Below are 23,533 nucleotides of genomic sequence, written 5' to 3' on the forward strand. Positions count from 1 at the left end.
ATTCATTCTCAAACAATCTCAATAATTGCATTTGCACTTGTCTTCATTCTCAAACAATCTCAAGAATTAAATTTGCACTTGTCTTCATTCTCAAACAATCGCATTAATAAATGCACACAATAATTTCTGAATTTACAGTATGAGTTTTAATCTATGGTTTGAATGATACAGCTTACCTTTACTACACTTATGTATTGTTTGAAAATACAGAAACTTTTTAATTGTAGATAGTTTATTTATATTATAATATCCCTTTAAAGTTTGAATATATGTGTGCATATTGTTTTTTGTCCCCCGTGCAACATGTTGGGGGGGGGGGGGCGGGACATAGAAATATTGGGTGTCTGTCCGGACTTGCTAGCGCTCTCATGTGTACAATTCTTGCCAGATTTTTATAAAACTTATATCATAGGTTTAAGTACCCGGCCACAACCACTTGTAATTGTAGTATTTGTATTTTTATCCATCTGATGAGTTAAGCCTCTTTCAACTGATTTTTATACGACCGCAAAAAAATTTTGTGGTCGTATATTGGTATGACGTTGGCGTCGTCGTCGTCGTCGTCGTCTGTCTTCGTCGTCGTCCGGCGTCGTCGTCCGAAGACACATTGGTTTTCGCACTCTAACTTTAGTTTAAGTGAATGGATCTTTTTGAAATTTGACCATAAGGTTAAATACCACAAAAGGAAGGTTGGGATTGATTTTGGGGGTTATGGTACCAACAGTTAAGGAATTAGGGGCCAAAAAGGGGCCAAAAATAAGCATTTTCTAGTTTCCAGACAATAACTGTGGAACGGTGTATGGATCTCTCTAAAATTATACTACAAGTTTCCATACCACAAAGGGTGGTTAGGATTTGCTTTGGGGGGTTATGGCTCAAACCGTTTAGGAATTAGGGGCAAAAAAGGGGGGGAAAACAAGGTTGTCCTGGTTAATGGACAAATATTTTAGTACAAAACATAATTTAAAGCAGTGTAAAGGAGATAAATCAAATTCATCATTGAAATTATCTCCCTTACACTGCTTTTAAATTATGTATAAAGTAATGGTTAATGAACAATAAAGATAATTTAAAACAGTGTAAGGGAAATAATCCAAATACAGCGTTTTGGTTACTTCCCTTACACTGCTTTTAAATTATGTTTAAAGAAATGCATATTAATAAAGTAAGACCAGTAAAAATATCTGCAAATGTTGCATCTTTTTTTTTTACAAAAAAATCCATATGAAAGATTTGACACTATATTTTTAATTCTATTTTAAAATAGATTAAGTTAGCACTATGGTAAATTTAAATGGGTAATTATGGTTGCCAACTCCATTGGAAATTTGAATTGAGATTATGACCATATCTTGAGGGAAAGAATTTTTTGGGGGAAAAAAGGGGGGGGGGGGGGGATAAAAAGGAATTGTGGGGGGGTCAATTTTTTCTCATTTCAGAATTCAGAAATTAAAAAGAATTATTCTTCAAATATTTTTTTTTTTTCAAATTTCAAATATTGAAAAATTTCAAGAAGTAATCTTTAATTGCACAGTATGGCGCATTAGATTTGTAAAATCTTTGATCACATTTATTTATTTGTTATGCCGAATCTAACAGTTATTTACATTTTTAATTTTGGGTCCCGTTTTCAAATTGGTCTACATTAAAGGTCCAAAGGGTCCAAAATTAAACTTTGTTTGATTTTAGCAAAAATTGAATATATGAGGTTCTTTGATATGCTGAATCTAAACATGTATTTAGAATTTTGATTTTTGGCCCAGTTTTCAAGTTGGTCCAAATTGGGGTCCAAAATTAAACTTTGTTTGATTTCAACAAAAATTGAATATATGGGGTTCTTTGATATGCTGAATATAACCATGTATTTAGATTTTTTATTTGTGGACCCCGTTATCAAATTGGTTCATATTGAGGTCAAAAGGGTCCAAAATTAAACTTTGTTTGATTTCATCTAAAATTGAATTATTGGGGTTCTTTGATATTCCAAATCTAACCGTGTATTTAGATTTTTAATTTTGGGTCCTGTTTTTTAAATTGGTCTACATTAAGGTTTAAAGGGTCCAAAATTAAACTTAGTTTGATTTTAACAAAAATTGAATTCTTGGGGTTCTTTGATATGCTGAATCTAAACATGTGTTTAGATTTTTGATTATGGGCCCAGTTTTCAAGTTGGTCCAAGATAGGGTCCAGTATTTAAACTTTGTTTGATTTCAACAAAAATTGAATATATGGGGTTCTTTGATATGCTGAATCTAAACATGTATTTAGATTTTTGATTATGGGCCCAGTTTTCAAGTTGGTCCAAATTGGGGTCCAAAATAAAACTTTGTTTGATTTCAACAAAAATTGAATATATGAGGTTCTTTGATATGCTGAATCTAACCATGTATTTAGATTTTTTATTTGTAGGCCCCGCTATCAAATTGGTTCATATTGAGGTCAAAAGGGTCCAAAATTAAACTTTGTTTGATTTCATCAAAAATTGAATTATTGGGGTTCTTTGATATGCCAAATCTAACCGTATTTTAGATTTTTAATTTGGGTCCTGTTTTTTAAATTGGTCTTCATTGAGGTCCAAAGGGTCCAAAATTAAACTTAGTTTGATTTTAACAAAAATTGAATTCTTGGGGTTGTTTGATATGCTGAATCTAAACATGTGTTTAGATTTTTGATTATGGGCCCAGTTTTCAAGTTGGTCCAAGTTGGGGTCCAAAATTAAACTTTTTTTGATTTCAACAAAAATTGAATATATGGGGTTCTTTGATATGCTGAATCTAACCATGAATTTAGATTTTTTATTTGTGGGCCCCGCTATCAAATTGGTTCATATTGAGGTCAAAAGGGTCCAAAATTAAACTTTGTTTGATTTCATCAAAAATTTAATTATTGGGGTTCTTTGATATTCCAAATCTAACCGTGTATTTAGATTTTTAATTTTAAGTCCCGTTTTTTAAATTGGTCTACATTAAGGTCCAAAGGGTCCAAAATTAAACTTAGTTTGATTTTAGCAAAAATTGAATTCTTGGGGTTCTTTGATATGCTGAATCTAAACATGTGTTTAGATTTTTGATTATGGGCCCAGTTTTCAAGTTTGTTCAAGTTGGGGTCCAAAATTAAACTTTGTTTGATTTTAACAAAAATTGAATATATGGGGTTCTTTGATATGCTGAATCTAACCATGTATTTTGATTTTGGACATTGGACCATAATAGGTAAATTAAAAAAATTCAAGTTCTTAACCACATGCTTTCTGTGTCAGAAACCTATGCTGTGTCAAATATTTAATAACAATCCAAATTCAGAGCTGTATCAAGCTTGAATGTTGTGTCCATACTTGCCCCAACTGTTCAGGGTTCGACCTCTGCGGTCGTATCAAGCTGCGCCCCAGCGAAGCATTTTATTATAGTTCGTTCTTATGTTGTACTTTTACACCAATGTCCAAGGTTAGGGGGAGGGTTGGGATCCCGCTAACATGTTTAACCCTGCCACATTCTGTATGTATGTGCCTGTCCCAAGTCAGGAGCCTGTAATTCAGGGGTTGTCATTTGTTTATGTGTTACATATTTGTTTTTTGTTCATTTTTTGTACATAAATTAGGCTGTTATTTTTCTAGTTTGAAGTGTTTTTCATTGTCATTTCCGGGCCTTTTATAGCTGACTGTGTGGTAAGGGCTTTGCTCATTGTTGAAGGCCGTACGGTGACCTATAGTTGTTAATTTTTGTGTCATTTTGTCTCTTGTGGAGAGTTGTCTCATTGGTAATCATACCACATCTTCTTTTTTATATTAAATCCGTAATGTCTTGGATGATTTCGAAAATCAGTACCAATCAATATTTTTAAAAGAGTTATGCCCCTTGGAAACATTAATTATATGGAAAATTGAATAGTTGGCACACTCACGTGTACAATTGTTGCCAGATTTTAATGAAACTTATATCATAGGTTTATATTAGCAAAAAGTGAGACATAGGTATGCTGTTTCCGGCATCAGCGGCAGCAGCAAAAATATATTAGTTTGTGATTAGGTCTACTTTATGGTGAACCACTAGTGGTAGGTCAATGATATTTGGTATGCAATTGTAATAGCATTGGAATATCTCGTCACCATGGAGATGATTTGGCCCCGTCTCCTCAGTCATGGTCTATTGACTTTGAAATTTTGCTTAGATTACATGTATTAGTTTGTGATTAGGTCAGTTTATGGGAAACTACTAGAGGTTAGTCAATAATATTTAGTATGCAGTTGTGTAAGCATTGGCATATTTCATTTCCATGGAGATTATTTGGCCCCGCCCCCTCAGTCATGGTCTATTGACTTTGAAACTTTTGCTTAGTTTTCATGTATTAGTTTGTGATTAGGTCAGTTTAAGGGGAATTGTTAGTGGTAGATCAATGATATTTGGTATGCAGTTGTATAAGCATTAGCACATCTCATTTCCATGGAGAATATTTGGTGCTTACCCCTCAGTCATGGTCTATTGACTTTGAAATTTTTGCTTAGTTTGCATGTATTAGTTTGTGATTAGGTCAGTTTTAGGTTAAGTCAATGTTTTTTGGTTTGCAAGTTTCATTTCCATGGAGATTATATAACCCCACCCCTCATTATGGTTTATTGACTTTGAAACTTTTGCATAGTTTACAAGTTAATGTTTGTGTCTATGTTTGTTTAAAGGGAATGACTTATGAAAAGTCAATGGTATTTAGTATGCAGTTGTATTAGCATTGGCACATCTTATTTCCATGGAGATAGTTTAGCCAAGTAGCTTCAGTCATGGTTCATTGACTTTGAATATTTGTATAACTTACATGTTAAAGTATTGCTACATTTTGTCTTTTAATTTCAACATTTGCATTATCTAAATAACAAATAGGCGAGACATATGTCTGTGTTAACAGTTTATTTGAAAGAGTTATTCCTCTTGGAAACATTAATTATATGGAAAATTGCATTGTTAGTGTTGTCATATATGTACAATTCTTGCCAGAATTTTATGACACTTACGTCATAGGTTTATATCAGCAATGCCTTTGAAGAATTCTAAAATCAGTGCCTATCAATTATTTTTAAAAGAGTTATGCCCCTTGGAAATATTAATTATATGCAAAATTGCATTGTTAACACTTTCATGTGTACAATTCTGGCTGGAATTTTATGAAACTTATATCATAGGTTTATATTATGTTTTTGACACTCTTGAAAATAAGTGTTGATCAAATATTATTAATGAGTTATGCCCCTTGGAAATATTAATTATATCGGAAATTGCATTTCATTTGTTCTGAAGCCTTCATTTCTCGAAGATATTTATAAAAAGTTCTATTGAACAAAAAAAAAATGTTTTTTTTAGTTATTGCCCTTGTACCTTGGATAGATAAAATATGTGCAACGCGGGGGACATTGGAACTCTGTTCTTTTATTTAACTCACATATAGTTTCTAAATTGCACACCATGATGTTTAACAAAATACTTGATGTAAATGTTCATGCTCTTCAAATATTTTTTCAGGAAATGGAAGATGTAAAAAGTTTTATAGAAAAGATCGTTAAGGAATGATAGTATAGACTTAATGAATTAGTATGGGTGTATGAACTACTGTATAAAGACCTAGTGAGCTAATATGGGTGTGTGAAATTCTTAGAGAGATAGAATAAATGATTATATGGTCAGTCATTCAACCATTCCATGATCTCGCACGACTCTGTAAAGATGTTTAATTATTCAATAGATATAGATGATGGTTCTATGAAGTATTGTCACCAACAGATGATATGTATACCGTACTATATTGTAATGAACTCTGGATGTCACAAGATACCTGTTTACTGCAATACTGACCAGATTTGTTTTACAGAACACTTCCACTGTCTATTAAACCTGTGCCATTTGTGTTTGCATTACCCAGTATGTTCATTGAATTGAGATGTATTGTGCTTTGGATCTGTCATAATATTTATTGTCCGCCTTCTTCAGTAAACATAAGTTTCACATAAAATAAAACATTATTTTTTTATTTAGGAATCAAAATACTTAATTTTGTAGTTTATTGGGACGTAAAAGGTCTTTTGATAATTATAACATGCTACAAATTAGAGGTACTAAAATCTAACAATTACATTTCAGAATTATTATTTTTTTTTATTATATTGATTGAAGTGAATATAAAGGTGTCTTTAATTGAGACTGATAGACGTCCAATAGATAAACTTAAAAATACTGTAAACAATATAGCAGTTCTATAATACATACATGAAATGAAACCATAATATGACAGGACAGCTGATCCAGAAATTCTGGCCAGTTAAGTGAATTTGTGTGGAAAGAAATGAAAAATTGTAGAAATTCTAAATATTTACTTAAAATGCACATCTTTCTTTGTTATCTGAATGTGTGGAAGTTATTAAGATCTGTAACATACCACCACACCTGGCTTTTTTATCTTCATATTTGTTCTGTTATAATTTGCATTTAAAATTAAAATAGTATTTGCTTTAGATTTATTAAGTTTGGAAATATATGTATGCATGTTGTACATAGTCCACAAGCCAATTTAGACATATATATTAATGTCCCACATTGAATTTTTTAGGATATTTTTTTGTTACCCAGAGACAATTATTATATCCAAAATCATACTAATTTTCTTTATGGTTAATTGATATTGTCACTCATCAGATGTAAAAAAAATATTTTTAGTCATGGATATTTTATAGATGTTCATGAAATAAATACAAATTTTACATCTGATGAGTAACCAAAACTCCAGAGCAAATTATGGAGAAAAATATGCCAAAAAATGTTTAAGATTGATGTATGACACCTTTCAAATTTGCACTTAACTTTGGACTAATATATAGGCATACTTCCTTTGTCAGAAATATAATTCATGTTTAATTATGTACTGGTTTCAATGTTAATATGTTATAGATTATGAATTCTTTGTAAAAAATGGTATGCTTTTAAACAGTTTGGTTCAGTTTGTCATATATGGGAAAACTTTAGTTTGTGTATAAGTCTTTTTATTAATTTGATAAAAAAAAATTTTAAAATGCTATTTTGGTATGAAAATGAAAGTAATGCATTCAACAACAAATTAGGTATTGAAACTAGTCTGTTAAGAATACACATTGTTATATAGACATACACATTGTTGTTTTTGTTGTTTTATTGTTGTCATTACAAACAAAGATTGAAGCATTGTTAAAATAGATTATTAGCAGCCAAATAAGACACTTTTGTGTCCGTATTAATTATTTCCATTTGTATCAAATGGAGTGATACTTTTCCATGGTCTGTCTTTGATAAAAACAGCAGTTTAAAAAGTATAATACACCTTATCACTATTTGTTTGTCACTACTGGACATCCAGATGTTCCTGTAAAATTTTGATGTCAAAAGAGAAAATGTCTGATGCCACAAAAGATAAGTATTTATTGTATGACGTCAGTAGTTCAAGTTTTGGAATTTTTTGGGTCAATTGTTTCAGAGTTTCAAATAGCGATAAGGTCTTTTGTCTACTTTGAATTTGTCTTATACAATTTAATCATTTCTCATCTTTTGATTATAATAAATTTTATCTGTTATCTGACAATGATGAAATGTCATCAATTATGATTTTGAGAAGATTGGTTGAGTGTTTAAAAGTAGAATTTCAGGGTGTGACAAGATTGGGTAATTATAAATTTAGTAGTATGTGATGATTTGACTAGTCAGCTGTTAACCATATATAACCAGAATGATCAATAATTAATCCAATGTTAACACTATGTATTGGAAGCAAAATACAAAATATAAACACCTTTTGGATTTTTTCCTCTGTTGTTTGAGCTTCCTCAAAATATTTCTTCACTTACAATAGTCACTAAGATTTCCTTGTAGAACCCCCTCAATCTGTCTATGCTTACTACATCTACAGGAGGGGGTTCAAAAGGAAATCTTTTCTAATCTGTACATATATTTTAATGGAAGATCTGTTAGTTTCTCCAAACAGTTTTAAATACTTACCAGCAAGTGTGAACCTGGTTTCAATGCCATCATGGATACAAGCCTTGCACTGACAAGTTAATGGTCCTATCTTCATGTGTATGGATGTGGACAAATCAATCATCCAGTTTGTGTGTTTGTGAACAAATCCATGACTGTTTGACATTACTAGTATTTTAACCAATTGTAATCTAGATGGTAGTATGTGTGTATTCAAGAGTCATTAAATCAGGTATTACATTTGATCAAGTTTTTAATGGATTCTCATACTAATTATATAAGTTCTATTTGTTGATTTCTGACATTGTTTCAGGGTTTGTTGTTTTTATAAATTGGAAGAACTGTTTATCTTAAACAAGAAGAAAAACTACTTAATGAATCGCTCAAAAGTAGGAATCATTTGTTTTAGTGGTCCATTCAACTTTTCAGGGAAATTGTTCATCCTTTTGTCAGAGATTTATCATAAATGTTTGACATTTCATATTGCAAATAAACAATTTTTTTATGAAAGTTTTAGATAAAACAGAGATGTGTAAGGTTTTTATTTTTAATGAAAAGTAATGGAGGTTTTAGCCAGATGTCACATTTTGACTTTACAAAAGTGTTCATTTAGCATTTCAGATGTGTTCATGTTAATAAAATAACTGTTCTTTGAAAAAAACTAAATGCAACTTTGTACCCCATGGACAATGTAAATTTGTATTGACCAAATATAAAGATACACAGATTTGATGTTGTAAGCTCATTTCACTAGACATATCTTGGTTCCTAATGTGACTCTTATAATTATATCTTTGAAAGTTATACATCCCATACAGTGTATTACCAATTGTGTTTTATTTGCCTCTAATGGTAGCTTTGTATTTTAGGGAACAAATACATAGTCCACTGAAAAGAGCCGTAACTTGTATTAAATATGATAAGTTGTACTATTTAAAATGTGGTGAAATTGAAACATGTTTATATAAACCAACAAAGCATTAAATATAAAAATAAGGAGATGGGTGGGGTATGATTGCCAATGATACAACTATCCGCCAGAGTTCAAATGAAGTAGATTATAGGCCACTGCATGGCCTTCAACAATGAGAAAAACCTGTACCATGTAGTTGGCTATTAAGACTATAAAACTGTTATTGGCATAATGATGATGGAAGTTTTTAACGACCTTGACTGGCTATACAGCCCTCGCACGGTCGGTCATATTGGCATAACGAAAATGAGGACAGTATAAATAATATGATTTGATAACCAGTCCACATTAAATCTAATAAGAGAAGGTTATTTTATTGCTGTAATTGGTAGTTGCTAATTTGTTAACTTGATAAAAGTTTGACATTTTAAAGGTGCCAATAATTTATAAACAGTTGTGAACAAATAATATTAAGTTCAAACTTCAAGATATAATTGTGTTTATTGGATACCAGAGTAAAAAGCTTGAAGTTGATAATTTGTGGAAATTACCAATTTAATCACATAATATAAAACTGAAAACTACTTAATTATGTGGTAAAATCTCATGACAATATTTAGTAGAATTATGCAATGTTTTCATCTTCTTGCACACTTGTTCATTTAACACACTTTTAAAGCTCGATAAATGTGTTTTTTTAAATCAACTCTTCAATTGTAGATAAAAAATTTAAAGTCCAACAATTGTATTGACTCTGGAATAATCCTTATAATTTTTTTGAAGAAATTAGTAAAGTATTGAATGTATATTTTGTTGTTCTTTTAAATCTACCAGAATACCTTCAATGGACTGTAATAGTAGTGTGCGTTCATTATTGTGACTTAGTCATTCTAAACATACCTCTGTAAGTAATGTCCATTTTTCTCTGCTTATACAAAAAGGCTTTTCCCTTTTACTATACCAAATGAACATTTTCTTTAGTTGCAGTTGGAATTCATCTCTTCGACTGATGAAACATTTCATCCCATTGCTTAACTTTGTTTTTAATAATGCAATAAAGTATTTTGTTTTTGTCTTGCAATAAAGAAAAAAAAGTGAGACTTAGGCTTGCTGTTTCTGGCGGTGGCTTCAACATTGTATTAGTTTGTGATTAGGTCAGTTTAGGGGAAACCACAAGTGGTAGGTCAATGATATTTGGTATGCATTTGTACTAGCATCTTCACATCAGTTTTTGTCTCGCCTGCAGCAAAAGTTGCAGAAAGCAATACATAGGGGTTGCTTTTCCGGCGACAACGACAGCTCCGGCATCAACAATTGTTAATTTTTCAAGGAATACTTGTGATAGATAATTGATATTTTGTATGAAGTTGCATTACTATCAGTACATATCAGTTTGACGACTATTTCGAGGCCCTGTCCCTAAGTCATGGTACAGTGACTTTGAATTAATTAGCTATTTTCAATGTTAAGTTTTCTGCATAAGTTAGTTGATAGGAAATACTTGTGATAGATCAATGATATTTTGTATGAAGCTGCATTATTATCAGTTCATATCAGTTTGATGACTATATCAAGGCCCTGCCCCCTTTGTCATGGTCCAGTGACTTTGAATTAATTAGCAATTTTCAATGTTAAGTTTTTCTGCTTAAGTTTGATAGTAACTACTCACAATAAACAACGATATTTTCTATAAAGTTACATTACTGTCTACTTCTCAGTTTGTCGACCATTTTCAGACCACGCCCACTAGATCATGGTCCAGTGATTGAATTAATATTAAAGTAATTTTGCTGTCCATCAGATTGTCTTTTTCTGAATTTTATGCTGATAGGTGAGACATATCTCTGTGTCAACAGTTTATTGTAACTAGTCTTCCTGATAACTAGGTGGTGTTCAGTTGTTACAAAAACCTCTTGAGACAGAAAGTCAATTACTGGAATAAGATGAATAGATTATTTCTATTATACTGGGGGGCCTCGGTGGCCGAGTGGTCTAAGTAGTTACTACTGTAATCACTAGCCAGTCAACACTGAGGTTGTGAGTTCGAACCTCGCTCGTGCAGGTGCACTCGACTCCAATCTTAATTGACTAGGATTGTCAGTTTTCCTATCGAAGGTCTGTGGTTTTCTCTGGGCACTCCGGCTTCCTCCACCAATAAAAACTGACCGCCAAGAAATAGCCCAAAAGCAGTGCTTAAAAGTGGGGTTAAAAACACAAAAAAATCAAATCTATTATACTGTACTTTCTCTATTCTTACAACCTATTACTAGCAATCAGCTATAAAATATTTCACCTGTTGATCAGATTGAAAAAATGAACAGATGTACGAGAAGAGGAATTGTGGAGATATAAACATGTATAACTGGTTTAACCCAACCACATTATGTACCTGTTGCAAGTCTGGCTATCTGAACCATGTTTGTTTCTACTTGGTGGTCTTTGTGTTTGTATGTTTATTTTTGTCAATTGACAATATTTCTGATTTCCTATCCAGGTACATGAATCTAAACTAATGCATTTTTTATATCTTACAAAATAAAAAAGTATCTAAGAAGAATTACTCACAAAACTATTCTTATTTTGTTATTGTTTGTGTTTCTGCAGTGTTTGGTTGACAAATAAAACTGATGTATAAAATCAGAATTCTCACACTGAAAGACTCGGGATTTTTCCAAGTGAAAAAGTCTATAAAAATGTATATGTGCATTAAAATATATGTCCAAAGTCAGAGAGGTTAATAACAGACGAAAAATCAAAGCACTGTAAGTGCTATATGCAGTTAACCAAAAACCAAGGCAAACGTAATTATGAAAACTGTAGCAGTGTTGCTTCATATTTTTTTTAAAGATTTGAAAGAACAAACATTAAACATTCGTATATTGTACATGTATGTTTATTTATTGAATTTATTATTAAGGCAAATTAATTAATATTTTATCAAGGTTTTCAAAAGCAATGCATATATCAATGTATATTTTTAATGATGAGTTTGCAGAGGTACAAGTTCGCAATGATTGCAGTTGTTCTAGTTGGTAGTTAACGTTGGTACCAGTTGACTTTTAGTGGTACAAGTTGACGTAGTACGAGTTTGTAATAGTATGAATGGACTTGCTTCCCTGGCAGGAACACTGCGTTTGGGTTCTACAGTACAAAAGACACAAATCAGCCAAAGGTTTACTACTACAGGGATCAAAGGTGAGGTCAGTTTGTAATTGAATCTTACGCAATTTGATTGGATTAAGTTATTATTAGTTTACCTTCAAACTGTTTAATTTTTTGGTGTCATCTTGGTTTGCCCACTTTTAATTACATGAATATGTAATCATAGGGGGAATTGTTGTTTTAACAATTATAGTTTATTTCTGAATTATAGTCAATTTTTTTACCTATTTTTTTACCTGTAAAATTTTATAAAAGATACTATATTCTGCTAATAAATCAAGGAAAATGTGCCAAAATATTTTATATTTTATATAGTTTTGAGCAGGAAAGTGTATTGAATTTGACAAATATAAAATAAAAAAAATATACAAATATGTGTACAAAAATGTTTATTATTTTTACAAATTATCAACAAATAGTTTTAATTGTTGGTACATTCTGAAAAAAAGTAAAAAAGTAAAATAATGAAACTAAAGATTGGAATAAATGTCATTAAAAACTTCTTTTTATTTATTCAACTTATTTTTTTTTTAATTCTAATAAATATACTGTTCTGAAATTTAATAAAAAAAATATCCAATTAATTCTAACAAATAGAATATAAATGCAACTGTTCAGAAGCCAAGCTTAACATTTGACACAACAACATCAGTTACAACTTCCAACCAGAAACAGTAATTATTGATTACGAGACCGAAACCAATAACGCAGAACAGACAGTGTTCCCAGATACGACCGCAGAGGTCGAACCCTGAACAGTTGGGGCAAGTATGGACACAACATTCAAGCTTGATACAGCTCTGAATTTGGATTGCGATTAAATATTTGACACAGCATAGGTTTCTGACACAGAATGAATGAATACATGGTTAGATTCAGCATATCAAAGAACCAAAGAATTCAATTTTTGATGAAATCAAACAATGTTTAATTTGGACCCTTTTGACATCAATGTGGACCAATTTGATAACGGGGCCCAAAAATCAAAATACATGGTTAGATTCAGCATATCAAAGAACCCCATATATTCAATTTTTGTTGAAATCAAACAAAGTTTAATTTTGGACCCCCATTTGGACCAACTTGAAAACTGGGCCCATAATAAAAAATCTTAACACATGTTTAGATTCAGCATATCAAAGAACCCCAAGAATTCAATTTTTGTTATATTCAAACTAAGTTTAATTTTGGACCCTTTGGACCTTAATGTAGACCAATTTAAAAAAACGGGGCCCAAAATTAAAAATCTAAATACACGTTTAGATTTGGCATATCAAAGAACCCCAATAATTCAATTTTTGATGAAATCAAACAAAGTTTAATTTTGGACCCTTTTGACCTCAATATGAACCAATTTGAAAGCAGGGCCCACAAATAAAAAATATAAATACATGGTTAGATTCAGGATATCAAAGAACCCTGTATATTCAATTTTTGTTGAAATCAAACAAAGTTTAATTTTGGACCCTAATTTGGACCAACTTGAAAACTGGGCCCAAAATCAAAAATCTAAATACATGGTTAGATTCAGCATATCAAAGAACCCCTAGAATTCATTTTTTGTTAAAATCAAACTTAGTTTTGTGACTTTTGAAATATATATATATAAAAGATTGTATTTCCCATCATTATACATATGGTGCCCCATATTACTTATTTTACATTAGTGCTTTGTTTATTTCATTATGCAATAAAATTGAGAATGGAAATGGGAAATATGTCAAAGAGACAACAACCCGACCAAAGAGCAGATAACAGCATTTATAAACTTGATTCATATATTATATAAATTATGTTTGCAATAAAAGACAACTTGTATTGGTGTATTTATATCATGAAAATCATTCAAAAACTAATGAATAATAAGACACTTTTATAACTGAATGTCATTGTTTTGTCATTACATGTAGTTGTACCAATATGTATGTTAAATGAATCGATTGATTTGATATTAAGTTATTGAGAGAAAAGATATTTGATTTATTTATTATTTTTCTATACAAATGAAAATGGAATTACAAAATATAAAATACCTTATATATAGAAAACACTAATAAACTATATAGCTAAGTTGGAACAGACTATACAATTGTATGCTCATTAAACCTTTTGTCTTTTTTGTTTTCTTTACTAATAGATAATTGGTATAATTAAAAGTGGGCAAACCAGGAGTAAACCAATTTTTTCATACATGTATATTGATTAAATCAGATCAATACAAGCATGCGTATAGTAACTTAAGTGGAACTGGACGAGTCCATATTATTTTTATCAATGAAACTAAAGGTATAACAGGTAAGAATTGCCACTTCTTATGTTTTCACAAAATTTTCCACATATACAGTAGATAAATTATTTTTTAATAGCTTATTCCCGAGAAAAAAGAGAAAATTTACAAACCAGACGTTCTATTCCATTAAACAAGTCATTTTTCCAAGAGAAATGCCAAAATACATTTTACGCACGGCTATAGCAGGTAAAATTATTGTTTATTTTAACAAAAAGAAAACATTTTTCAGTCTCATTATAATGTTATAATTACAATTAATCACAAACAAAAGAAGTCAGTAAATAAAGTCAAAAATACGATCGTTTTAAGGTCAAAGTTGTCTACCTCACAAAATCTTGTTAGGCACTATAATTATAGTCAGATTATCAACAACAGGTAATTCATCTGGGTCGGGTATATCCCATGTCATTTAAATATTTAGATTACCTGAATCAGGTATAAAGATGTCCTAACTAGCTTCCTGTTTGATCAAAATTTTGAGAAACCGTGAAGAACGTAAATAGTCAAACACACAGCTGAAGTAACATCAAAAGGTATTGGTTGTAAAATAACTCTTCTCATTTTAATTTAAAAATGAAAATCTTAACAATGTTTTTCAATGATTTGGTTGATATTAAGGTTCATAAGGACCCTGGCTATTATAGCTGCATTTTCATCTCAAAATTTATTCTGAGTATAGACAAACTCAATTGGATTTTGTTGTGTAGTTTTTTCGTCTCTGCAGAAGATGATAAAATTAACAAACAGTTCGAGTTTTACTTGATATGGTCCACTCAGGTACACCGTTTAAATCACAAATTATAGTCAGGTATCTATTGCCCTTGTAAATCAATACAGTTCACTTCAATTTTTACCTGTGGGGAAGTTCTCAAACCTCTTTCCCAACTTTGTTTATTTTGTCACTTTCTGTAGGTACGAAAAAAAGTGCACTGAAAAATCCAGTTAAGTTTTAATTTTCTGAAACATAAAATGCATTGGAATTTTATTTATCTAGGGCATGCTATGCCATAAAACTTTTCCAGATACACAGGTTTGTCTGTACTCAGAGTAAATTTTGAGGTGAAAACACGGTCATTTTAGACAAAGGGTCCACATGAACCTTAACTGAAGAGGTGTCCCCTGAACTAAAGACTTCATAGAGCCTGTACTGCTACTCTAGTATTTGTGTCTAATGGCAAGAAGAACCCCTTCATCTCAATAAAAACCTATTAAAGGGGCATTAGCCACGAGATATATAAAAACAAAGAAGTAAAATATGATTGTTTTGGTTCAATCATTAATGAAAGTGAAATAGTGAAATAAAAATTCTCTTTAAGCAGCCAGTTTAGTTTAATTTTGTCAAAATAAGCTAAGAAACATCGCTGATGAATTATTCACTTGCAAGTGAATAATTCAACCTCATTGAATCCGTATTCATGTGACCTTTGATTTAACCCATTAACTAGAGATTGGTTACGTATGTATTAGTCGTGTTCAGCCATTTAAAGGAAAAGAATGTCAACATTGAAAGTGAAACAAAGGTGAACCATTTCGTTGATTGATTTACCAAAAATCATTCTTATACAGGTAAAAACGATAATTAACTTATCTTTATAACCTATAACATGAAATCAAACAGACCTAGAAAAGTCGCTATCTATTTATATTTATGTTTATGTTTATATCGGGTTATGTGACCGTCGGCAGTCTTCGGAGGTCATCTCGATGGTTAATTAGATGGCGTCTAGACTAGAATACACACGAAATGCTGATATATATTATCGAGTCTATGCATTGTTAATTGTTTATTTCAGACTTTTTGTAATTTGGATACACGTTTTAGTATGTTATAATTCAAATATGAGAATTTGTGTCAAATCGGTGAACATCAATTTGACAGCTAATGCCCCTTTAAGCATCCTTAACTTTGTAACAATCTGCTATGCTTAAACAAAAAAAAAATTCAATTTTTTTTTTTTAACTTTTCAGTATTATTCATTCAGTGGTCAAGTAAACTGGATCATCAAACAAAAAATCGAAAAGGGAGATAACAAATATTATTTCATAACAGTTTAAAGCAACTGTCCCTTTATATGATTTATTCATGTTTCTTTAATTGGTTCTATTGTTAATTTTACCCCCTTCTTTGCTAGTTTGGTAGCAATTTCGACCATTTTGATTGGTTGCAACATTTTATTTTGGCTCTATAAAAGATGATCAGGACTTAGTTCATTCCAATAAGCTCTGATGTTTAACTTTTAATTTAAGAATATTGAGCTATGAATCAGTTACTACATATATACTTTGATACAATATGTATTAGAAAAGAGCAAAAATAACAAAAATACCGAACTGCAAGGAAAATTCAAAACGGAAAGTCCCTTATCAAATGGCAAAATCAAAAGATCAAGCGCATCAAACGAATAGAAAACAACTGTCGTATTCAAAAATTAATATAGTAAAAGAGAGGCAAATGTTACTAAAGGAACATTCAGAACTCATAAGTGGAAAAACCAACTGGCAATACCATAGAAAAAATATAAAAGAAGAATGTGTCTGAGGACACGAATGCCCCCGCTGAAGCTTTGAAATTTTTAAAAGTTAAAAAGGGGCATAACTGTAGAACGGTAAGTGAATCACTGCCCAAATTTGAACTCTGTCTGCTGTTTTTGATTGGTTCTTAGCATTGTGTACTAGTATGAGTTTCATAAAATTTGGATAAGGAAAACTTAAGTTAGAGTGCGGAATCGAAAATGGGACGGACGGACGGAAAGACGGTCAAGGGTAACACTTAATGCCCCCGTTGCCTGCAACAGGGGGCATAAAAACAAAAACAATCAAAAGACAAAACAACAGTATACAAAATACAAAAAAGAAAACTAGAGCAAATCATAGCCCACCAAAATCCAAGAGTGATCTCAGTATTGCTAACCGTTTACTTGGGTTTTCGCCAACTGTATTAAAGAGATAAGTGATATTTCTGAACTGATTTTTATTGTAAACTAGTTTAGTTTAGAAACTATTTCATCTCACAAACATTAAAGACAAAGATAAAATTGATCATAGGTCACATACTTCAACAATGTAAAAAAATCATACCGTATAGTCACCTTTAAAAGGCTCTATCATTAAAACTGTTAAACAGTTCAAAGGATAAAACTAGCAGCCTAATTCATACAGTACATTTTACGAAAAACAAATAGGATAGACATTAACCAAAAATAACCACTGAATTTGGGACAGGCACATAAAGACGTGGCGGTGTTAAACATGCCAGTTTGTGAGAGCTCAACCCTCCCCTAACCTGGGACTGTTGTGTTACAACACAAAATGAAAACAAATTGTAAGAAACTGGAGACACAGAGATATGTCTCAACTGTCAGCAGAAAATTCTGAAGAAAAAAAAAACACAATTGGATGGACAGCACATTGCTAATTAATTAAAAGTTGCTGGACCATGACATAGGGTGCAGGGTTTCGAAATGGTCAACAAATTAAGATGTAGTGATAGTAATGAAACTTTATAGAAAATATCATGGTCTGTCATAAGAAGTTCCTATCAAAAATCCATAACATTTAAAATTAGTCACTGGACCATGACCTATGGGGGCAGTGCCTCATAATTGTCGTCAAACTGATATGTACTGATAGTAATGCAACTGTTTAAAATATCATAGATCTATCGTTGTCAATATAATGGAATTTTATGCGACTGTCATACAAGTGAGATGTTTAGCTAGCTATAAAACCAGGTTTAATCCACCATTTTCTATATAAGAAAATGCCTGTACCAAGTCAGGAATCAATACTTAATTGATAGGAACTGCCGCTGGGGTTCTGTTACCCCACCCTTTTCATATAATTAGGATTTTAAAAATGTATACCTTTTCATATATTGCATACGTAAAAATGTAACCTTTTCCCACAGCCGTAACACCAAGAAAGTTACATGGCTTTTCATAAAACAAGTAATGAAAACTTTATTGACCTTATCATATATTTCTGATAGTTTTGCCCACCTATTCACATATTTTCAAGCTGAAAAATGTGACCTATTCCAGCGGCACGTCTTATCAACTTGTATATAGGAAGTGCCCCACTTCAAAGGATCTACGAGTTTTAATGGTTATATATAAATTTACTGGCTTTATACACAATATCACCTTAAAATTTAAGATGTGATTTCCAATTTTTAACAAATATCCACCAGTTCAGCCAAACTTTCCTAACCAAATCTTTGTATCTATGGAAGCCTTAGTATAGGTTATAATTAATCTGTGGTAACAAAATCCCTGACTTAACAATTTACCAGTTACACGTAAATTTCGTTCATTGATATCTAAAACGTGACTACAGACACGGGCATATCCAACAAGTTGTGCAATAAACATACCATAAGAAGGGACCAAAAGAACATCACCTTCTAAAATGGGAAAGTTAACAATAGGGAACGAAACATTAGCTCTTTTGTCGTAAATTCTTGTATACAGTTTCTAGTGTGAAAATGAAATATCAAATCTAAGAAGGGACCATTATAACTGTCTGTATTAGATTTATTCAAAGTAAGTTCCCTTGGGTAAATTTTCGCAGTATAATTAGAAAATTCTTGATTATGTAAAGCAAAAAGTCATTACGATAACCATGAATCATCAAGGTGACCACAGAAAGTGTTTTTTAATTTATCAATTAAATGTAATTAAGATGGATCTTGACTGAGTGTAGCCAAACACTCTGATTCATAAATATACAGGAACAAGTCTGCAATTAAAGGGTTTCATTTGGTGCCCAAAGGAATGCCTACAACCTGTCGGTAACCTTTAATGCCAAAATGTGCATAGATATTGTTCAGGAGAAAATTTACAGCTATAATCATCTCATCACAGTTCCAGCATATTTTCCTTTTTCCTTACAGTACAATGCTTTATTAGTTGCAGCAAATAAATTTGCAATCAGAATTTTCATTAAGCTTGTCAGAGGTTGTTTTCAGTTAAACAGTAAGTTTGGAATTTAGTATATACAGTAATAATACACTTGTTTATTGTTGAAGATAGTATGTTGAACAATTTGGACCTTGACAAATAGTTTAATAACTTTTGATCTTGTATATGTCTAGGTCATGGCGTCCAGTAAGACCATACAATGTGGACCTTGTCAAGAAGGAAAAGTAAACACTAAAGCTGAATTCTGGTGTTACAACTGTAATGAAGGATTGTGTTCAACATGCTCTGGTCGTCATAAAAGATCTAAGATATCACGTGATCATAAAACTATTGATATCAAAAGTAATAAACCATCCATCAGAGTTATCAAAACAGACTGTGACAAACATGGTCAACAGCTCAACTTGTATTGTCCCAGTCATTTAATGCCTTGCTGTGATGAATGTATTTCCATTAGTCATTCAAAATGTACTGGAATAAAAAGTTTAGCAAATGTAGTCGAGAAAATTAAAATTGAAAAGTCCACACAATCTGTACAAAAACAAATTGGCTCTATAAAGCATTGCCTAGACAAATTGATAAATAACAAATCAAAAAACATTAAACGATGTGAACAAGAACATGATAACATAAAAGAATTAATCCTTAAAATTCGCAAGGACATAAATAAACATTTAACCCATCTAGAGAAGAAGTTATGCAATGAAGCAGATACTATTTCGAATCAGGAAAAGTTAAAAGCAAGAGATTTAATAACAGAAATTGAAGGACAACAGACAAAGTTGAAGGAAATGCAAGAACACTTACATTCAGTCATATCAAGTAGTACAAAACTTCAATCATTTCTAGGTGTACACCAGATTGAACAACAAGTACATCAATGTCAACAATATGTTGAAGATCTGGAAAAAGATAAGAGGGCCAGAGAATTTGACATTAAAATGAAGCAAAATAATGAAATAGAAAAGATACTAAGCAAGTTAGGATCACTAGAATCCCTAGGAGAAGTGATTGTTGATAAAACAGAAATAACCTTGAATAGAGAAACAAGTGTGAGGAGGAAGGCACAAGTAGACTCACGAGAACAATACAACATAAAGAACATGACAATGAATATCGAGACAAAGATAGAGATCAACACAGAGAAGCGTACTAGTGACATGATTTTTCTGATGGATGGAAGAGTTATAGTAGTGGAACAGTATGGTAAGGTTAACCTATTAACTTCTGATGGCAAACTACAGAAACAGTTACCTATACCAGGTGAAGCATACAGTGTTACACAGATCAATCAGAACACTATTGCCATAACGTATCCTGGTGATGCCATTAAGATCTTCAATATGGAGGATGAAACAGTTACCAAAGTTATCACATTAGACAAAACATGCTGGGGATTATCATTCTCCAATAATTCTCTGGCTGTAGGTTTGAGTAGTGATGAAATCCGTATGATAGACTTGGAAGGAATAACACTGAAGTCAATACAAGTTCAGAGTGAATCACCCCTGTGGAACCTTGTTTACTGTAATGACAGAGTAACCTATAGTGACTGTGGTTGTAATGCAGTATACTGTTATGATGGATCAGGTAAACAGATCTGGCGATATAAACAGGATTTATCATATCCAATGGGACTTTGTACAGATACATATGGTAACATTATTGTAGCAGACTATGACTCTGGTAGAATAATAGGAATAGCAAAAGATGGACAGAATAGTAAAGTACTGATTAGTGAAGAGGATGAACTGGAAGGCCCTTGGTGTATTTGTTTTAAACATGATGAGTCATCAGGTCTTATTTCTAAAGAAGATGGCACATACTTGGCTAAAATCAATTTATCATCTTAATAAGATGCTGAATCTAATGATATAACCTGACTTTGATTCTACAACTTTTTATATATATTCATTCAGCATTTAACTGTACATTCAGTCAATTAAGTGGAGTCAGCATGGTCAGTATCAGTAATTTGGGACCATCGAGTGAACATCTTAATGTAAATAATTTTGTGTTGCACCAATTGTTCAAAATTACAATGATAAACATAAAATCAGTACAAAAATTTGTTTGATTCTTGTTTTTTTTTCTATTTTTTGCTCATTGTAAATAAATTTCAGGTTGTTTTAAACCGTTATCACAAATTGTAAAATTGTTTTCGAACTTGTCCGAGACATTGCTAAAATAAACCTATGATATAAGTTTCATAAAAATTTGGCAAGCAATGTGCAGGTGCGAGCACTAACAATGTAATTTTCCATATAATTAATTTTTCCAAAGGGCATAACTCTTTATAAAATACTTCATTAGCACTGATTTTCGAACTTGTCCAAGATATTGCTGATATAAACCTATGATATAAGTTTCATAAAAATTTGTGTCCCGCGGGGGACAATAACAACTAATAAATAAATCTATGTTCTCCCAGACTAAAGTATCAATCAGTATACATCTAAGGATTTAGTGTAAAGATGTCATTAACAGTCTGATAAAAAGCATGACTTCGTATAATATCTAAATATAAGTAGTAGTACATAACATCGACAGAATATAGGACCATAAGCTTTCTTAAATTCATAGCAATATATATGTACTGTAGTTATATATGTTTTGATTTATAAAAAATGAAATTTAGTACTAATAAACAAAATATTCAAAGATCTTACTAAGGTGTTATATTGATATTCCATAAGAATGCGTTTATTCAAATGATCAATAAGTTCACATGGATCTTATCTTAATTGACAGACTTTATAAACAGCACTACAATAAAAATAAGGATGTGATATCGCTTTTTGGTAAGAATTCTACAGAAACTGTCAAACTTCCAAATCAAATATTTGTACCTATGACATAATTTAGTAAATGTTTTAATTAATTTAAGGTTACTCAATCCCCATCTTAATAATGTACTGTAATCTATTGAATTATACTTTTGTGATGCACATTTATGTATTGTGCAATGCTTTAAACAATGTACTGTAGTGTATTGCATTATCCTTTGAAAGAGGGTCTTCAGAAATACTGTGAAGCTTTTAACTCGCGTAGTGGTATTAACCATATTAGTATTCTAAAAAAACTCTGAAGAACTTTTGGATAATTTTGAATCTCTATCTTTCTCTGAAATTAATTTTATCAAAACTTTTGATTTTTCAACCCTGTATACCACCATTTCCCATGTGAAATTGAAAAATCGTCTAAAAGAAATAATCCACAATGCTTTTCAATACAAAAATGGTAGCATAAGCTATACATTTATTACTTTGGGATACCATACGGCATATTTTGTAAAATAGTGATAAAAAAAGGTAAAACATGCTACACAGAGGAACAAGTGAACAGTATGCTGGAGTTTCTAATTGACAACATATTTGGTGAATTTGGAGGTAGACTTTTTCACCAAATTGTCGGCATTCCTATGGAAACGAACTGTGCGCCTCTCCTTGCCGACCTCTTCTTGTTTTCGTATGAGCCGGAGTTCTTTCAGACACTTGTCAAAAACAAGAAGATGAAAGAAGCCAGATCATTTAATTTCACATTCAGATATATTAATGATATTGATGATGTTTTTTCCATTAACAATCCAAACTTTTCTGATTGGGTTCCATTAATATATCCTCCAGAACTATCCAGAACTATCCATTTGTAAAATGTATGCATTTATGTATAATTCTTTTAACCGATTTTTCAATAAATACTAAGTGAATTTTGATACTTGAACTTCTATAAGAACATGTACTGTAAAAAAAGGAGATGTAAGGTCAACATCAGCAACAGATTAAGTTCAGACAACACCAAAAAAATATAATTGCTTTGTGACAACAATCATGACAATAGAATAGTGCAATCTGATATTGCTACTATTACTTATTTATTGTACTTGTGTGTTCAACTGTTTATATAATATAATTTATGATGCAATAAAAAATCTAGTCCTTACATTTGCTTTTAATTCAAAAAACATCTTGGTTTTATTTATCATAAAAACGATCTGCATCATTAAACTAACTCACATACAAAATATTCAACAAAGGTGGTTCCTCATGAAAGTGTAATCAACCATAAACCAAGATACTCATCTAGTAAAACAATAATAATAAATAAACCTGAAACTTACATTTTCCCTTTTATCTAAAAGTCAGCTTTGTTGTACTCAAAATGAAGTGATCTGGGTCTATAAAGTAACTAGCATACACATACAAAATCATCAACAAACTTCATGAAAAACCAACAAACATGAAAAATGCTCAACTAGTAAAACAAA

At 31.3% G+C, this 23,533-nt stretch overlaps 2 protein-coding genes across 4 annotated transcripts in view; both read left to right on the top strand.

The window, feature by feature from the left end:
* LOC127737296 (acyl-protein thioesterase 1-like) overlaps positions 1–9,701 on the top strand; it is a 49,106-nt gene extending 39,405 nt beyond the window's left edge. For all 3 annotated transcript variants that reach the window (XM_052247894.1, XM_052247899.1, XM_052247887.1), the window contains one exon: positions 5,508–9,701. In XM_052247894.1, coding sequence (XP_052103854.1) covers positions 5,508–5,555 — 48 coding nt within the window. In that variant the 3' untranslated portion in view covers positions 5,556–9,701. The remainder of the gene's footprint in view (positions 1–5,507) is intronic.
* Positions 9,702–14,785: 5,084 nt separating this feature from the next.
* Positions 14,786–23,457, top strand: LOC127737247 (uncharacterized). The gene is made up of 2 exons (XM_052247792.1): positions 14,786–14,880; positions 19,440–23,457. The coding sequence occupies exon 2, from the start codon at positions 19,443–19,445 to the stop codon at positions 21,117–21,119; it is 1,677 nt and encodes a 558-aa protein (XP_052103752.1). The 5' UTR covers positions 14,786–14,880; positions 19,440–19,442; the 3' UTR covers positions 21,120–23,457.
* The last annotated feature ends 76 nt before the right edge of the window (positions 23,458–23,533 follow it).

This window comes from Mytilus californianus, unplaced genomic scaffold (genome assembly GCF_021869535.1).
Source record: "Mytilus californianus isolate M0D057914Y unplaced genomic scaffold, xbMytCali1.0.p SCAF_1, whole genome shotgun sequence".
In the NCBI taxonomy this organism is placed as follows: domain Eukaryota; kingdom Metazoa; phylum Mollusca; class Bivalvia; order Mytilida; family Mytilidae; genus Mytilus; species Mytilus californianus.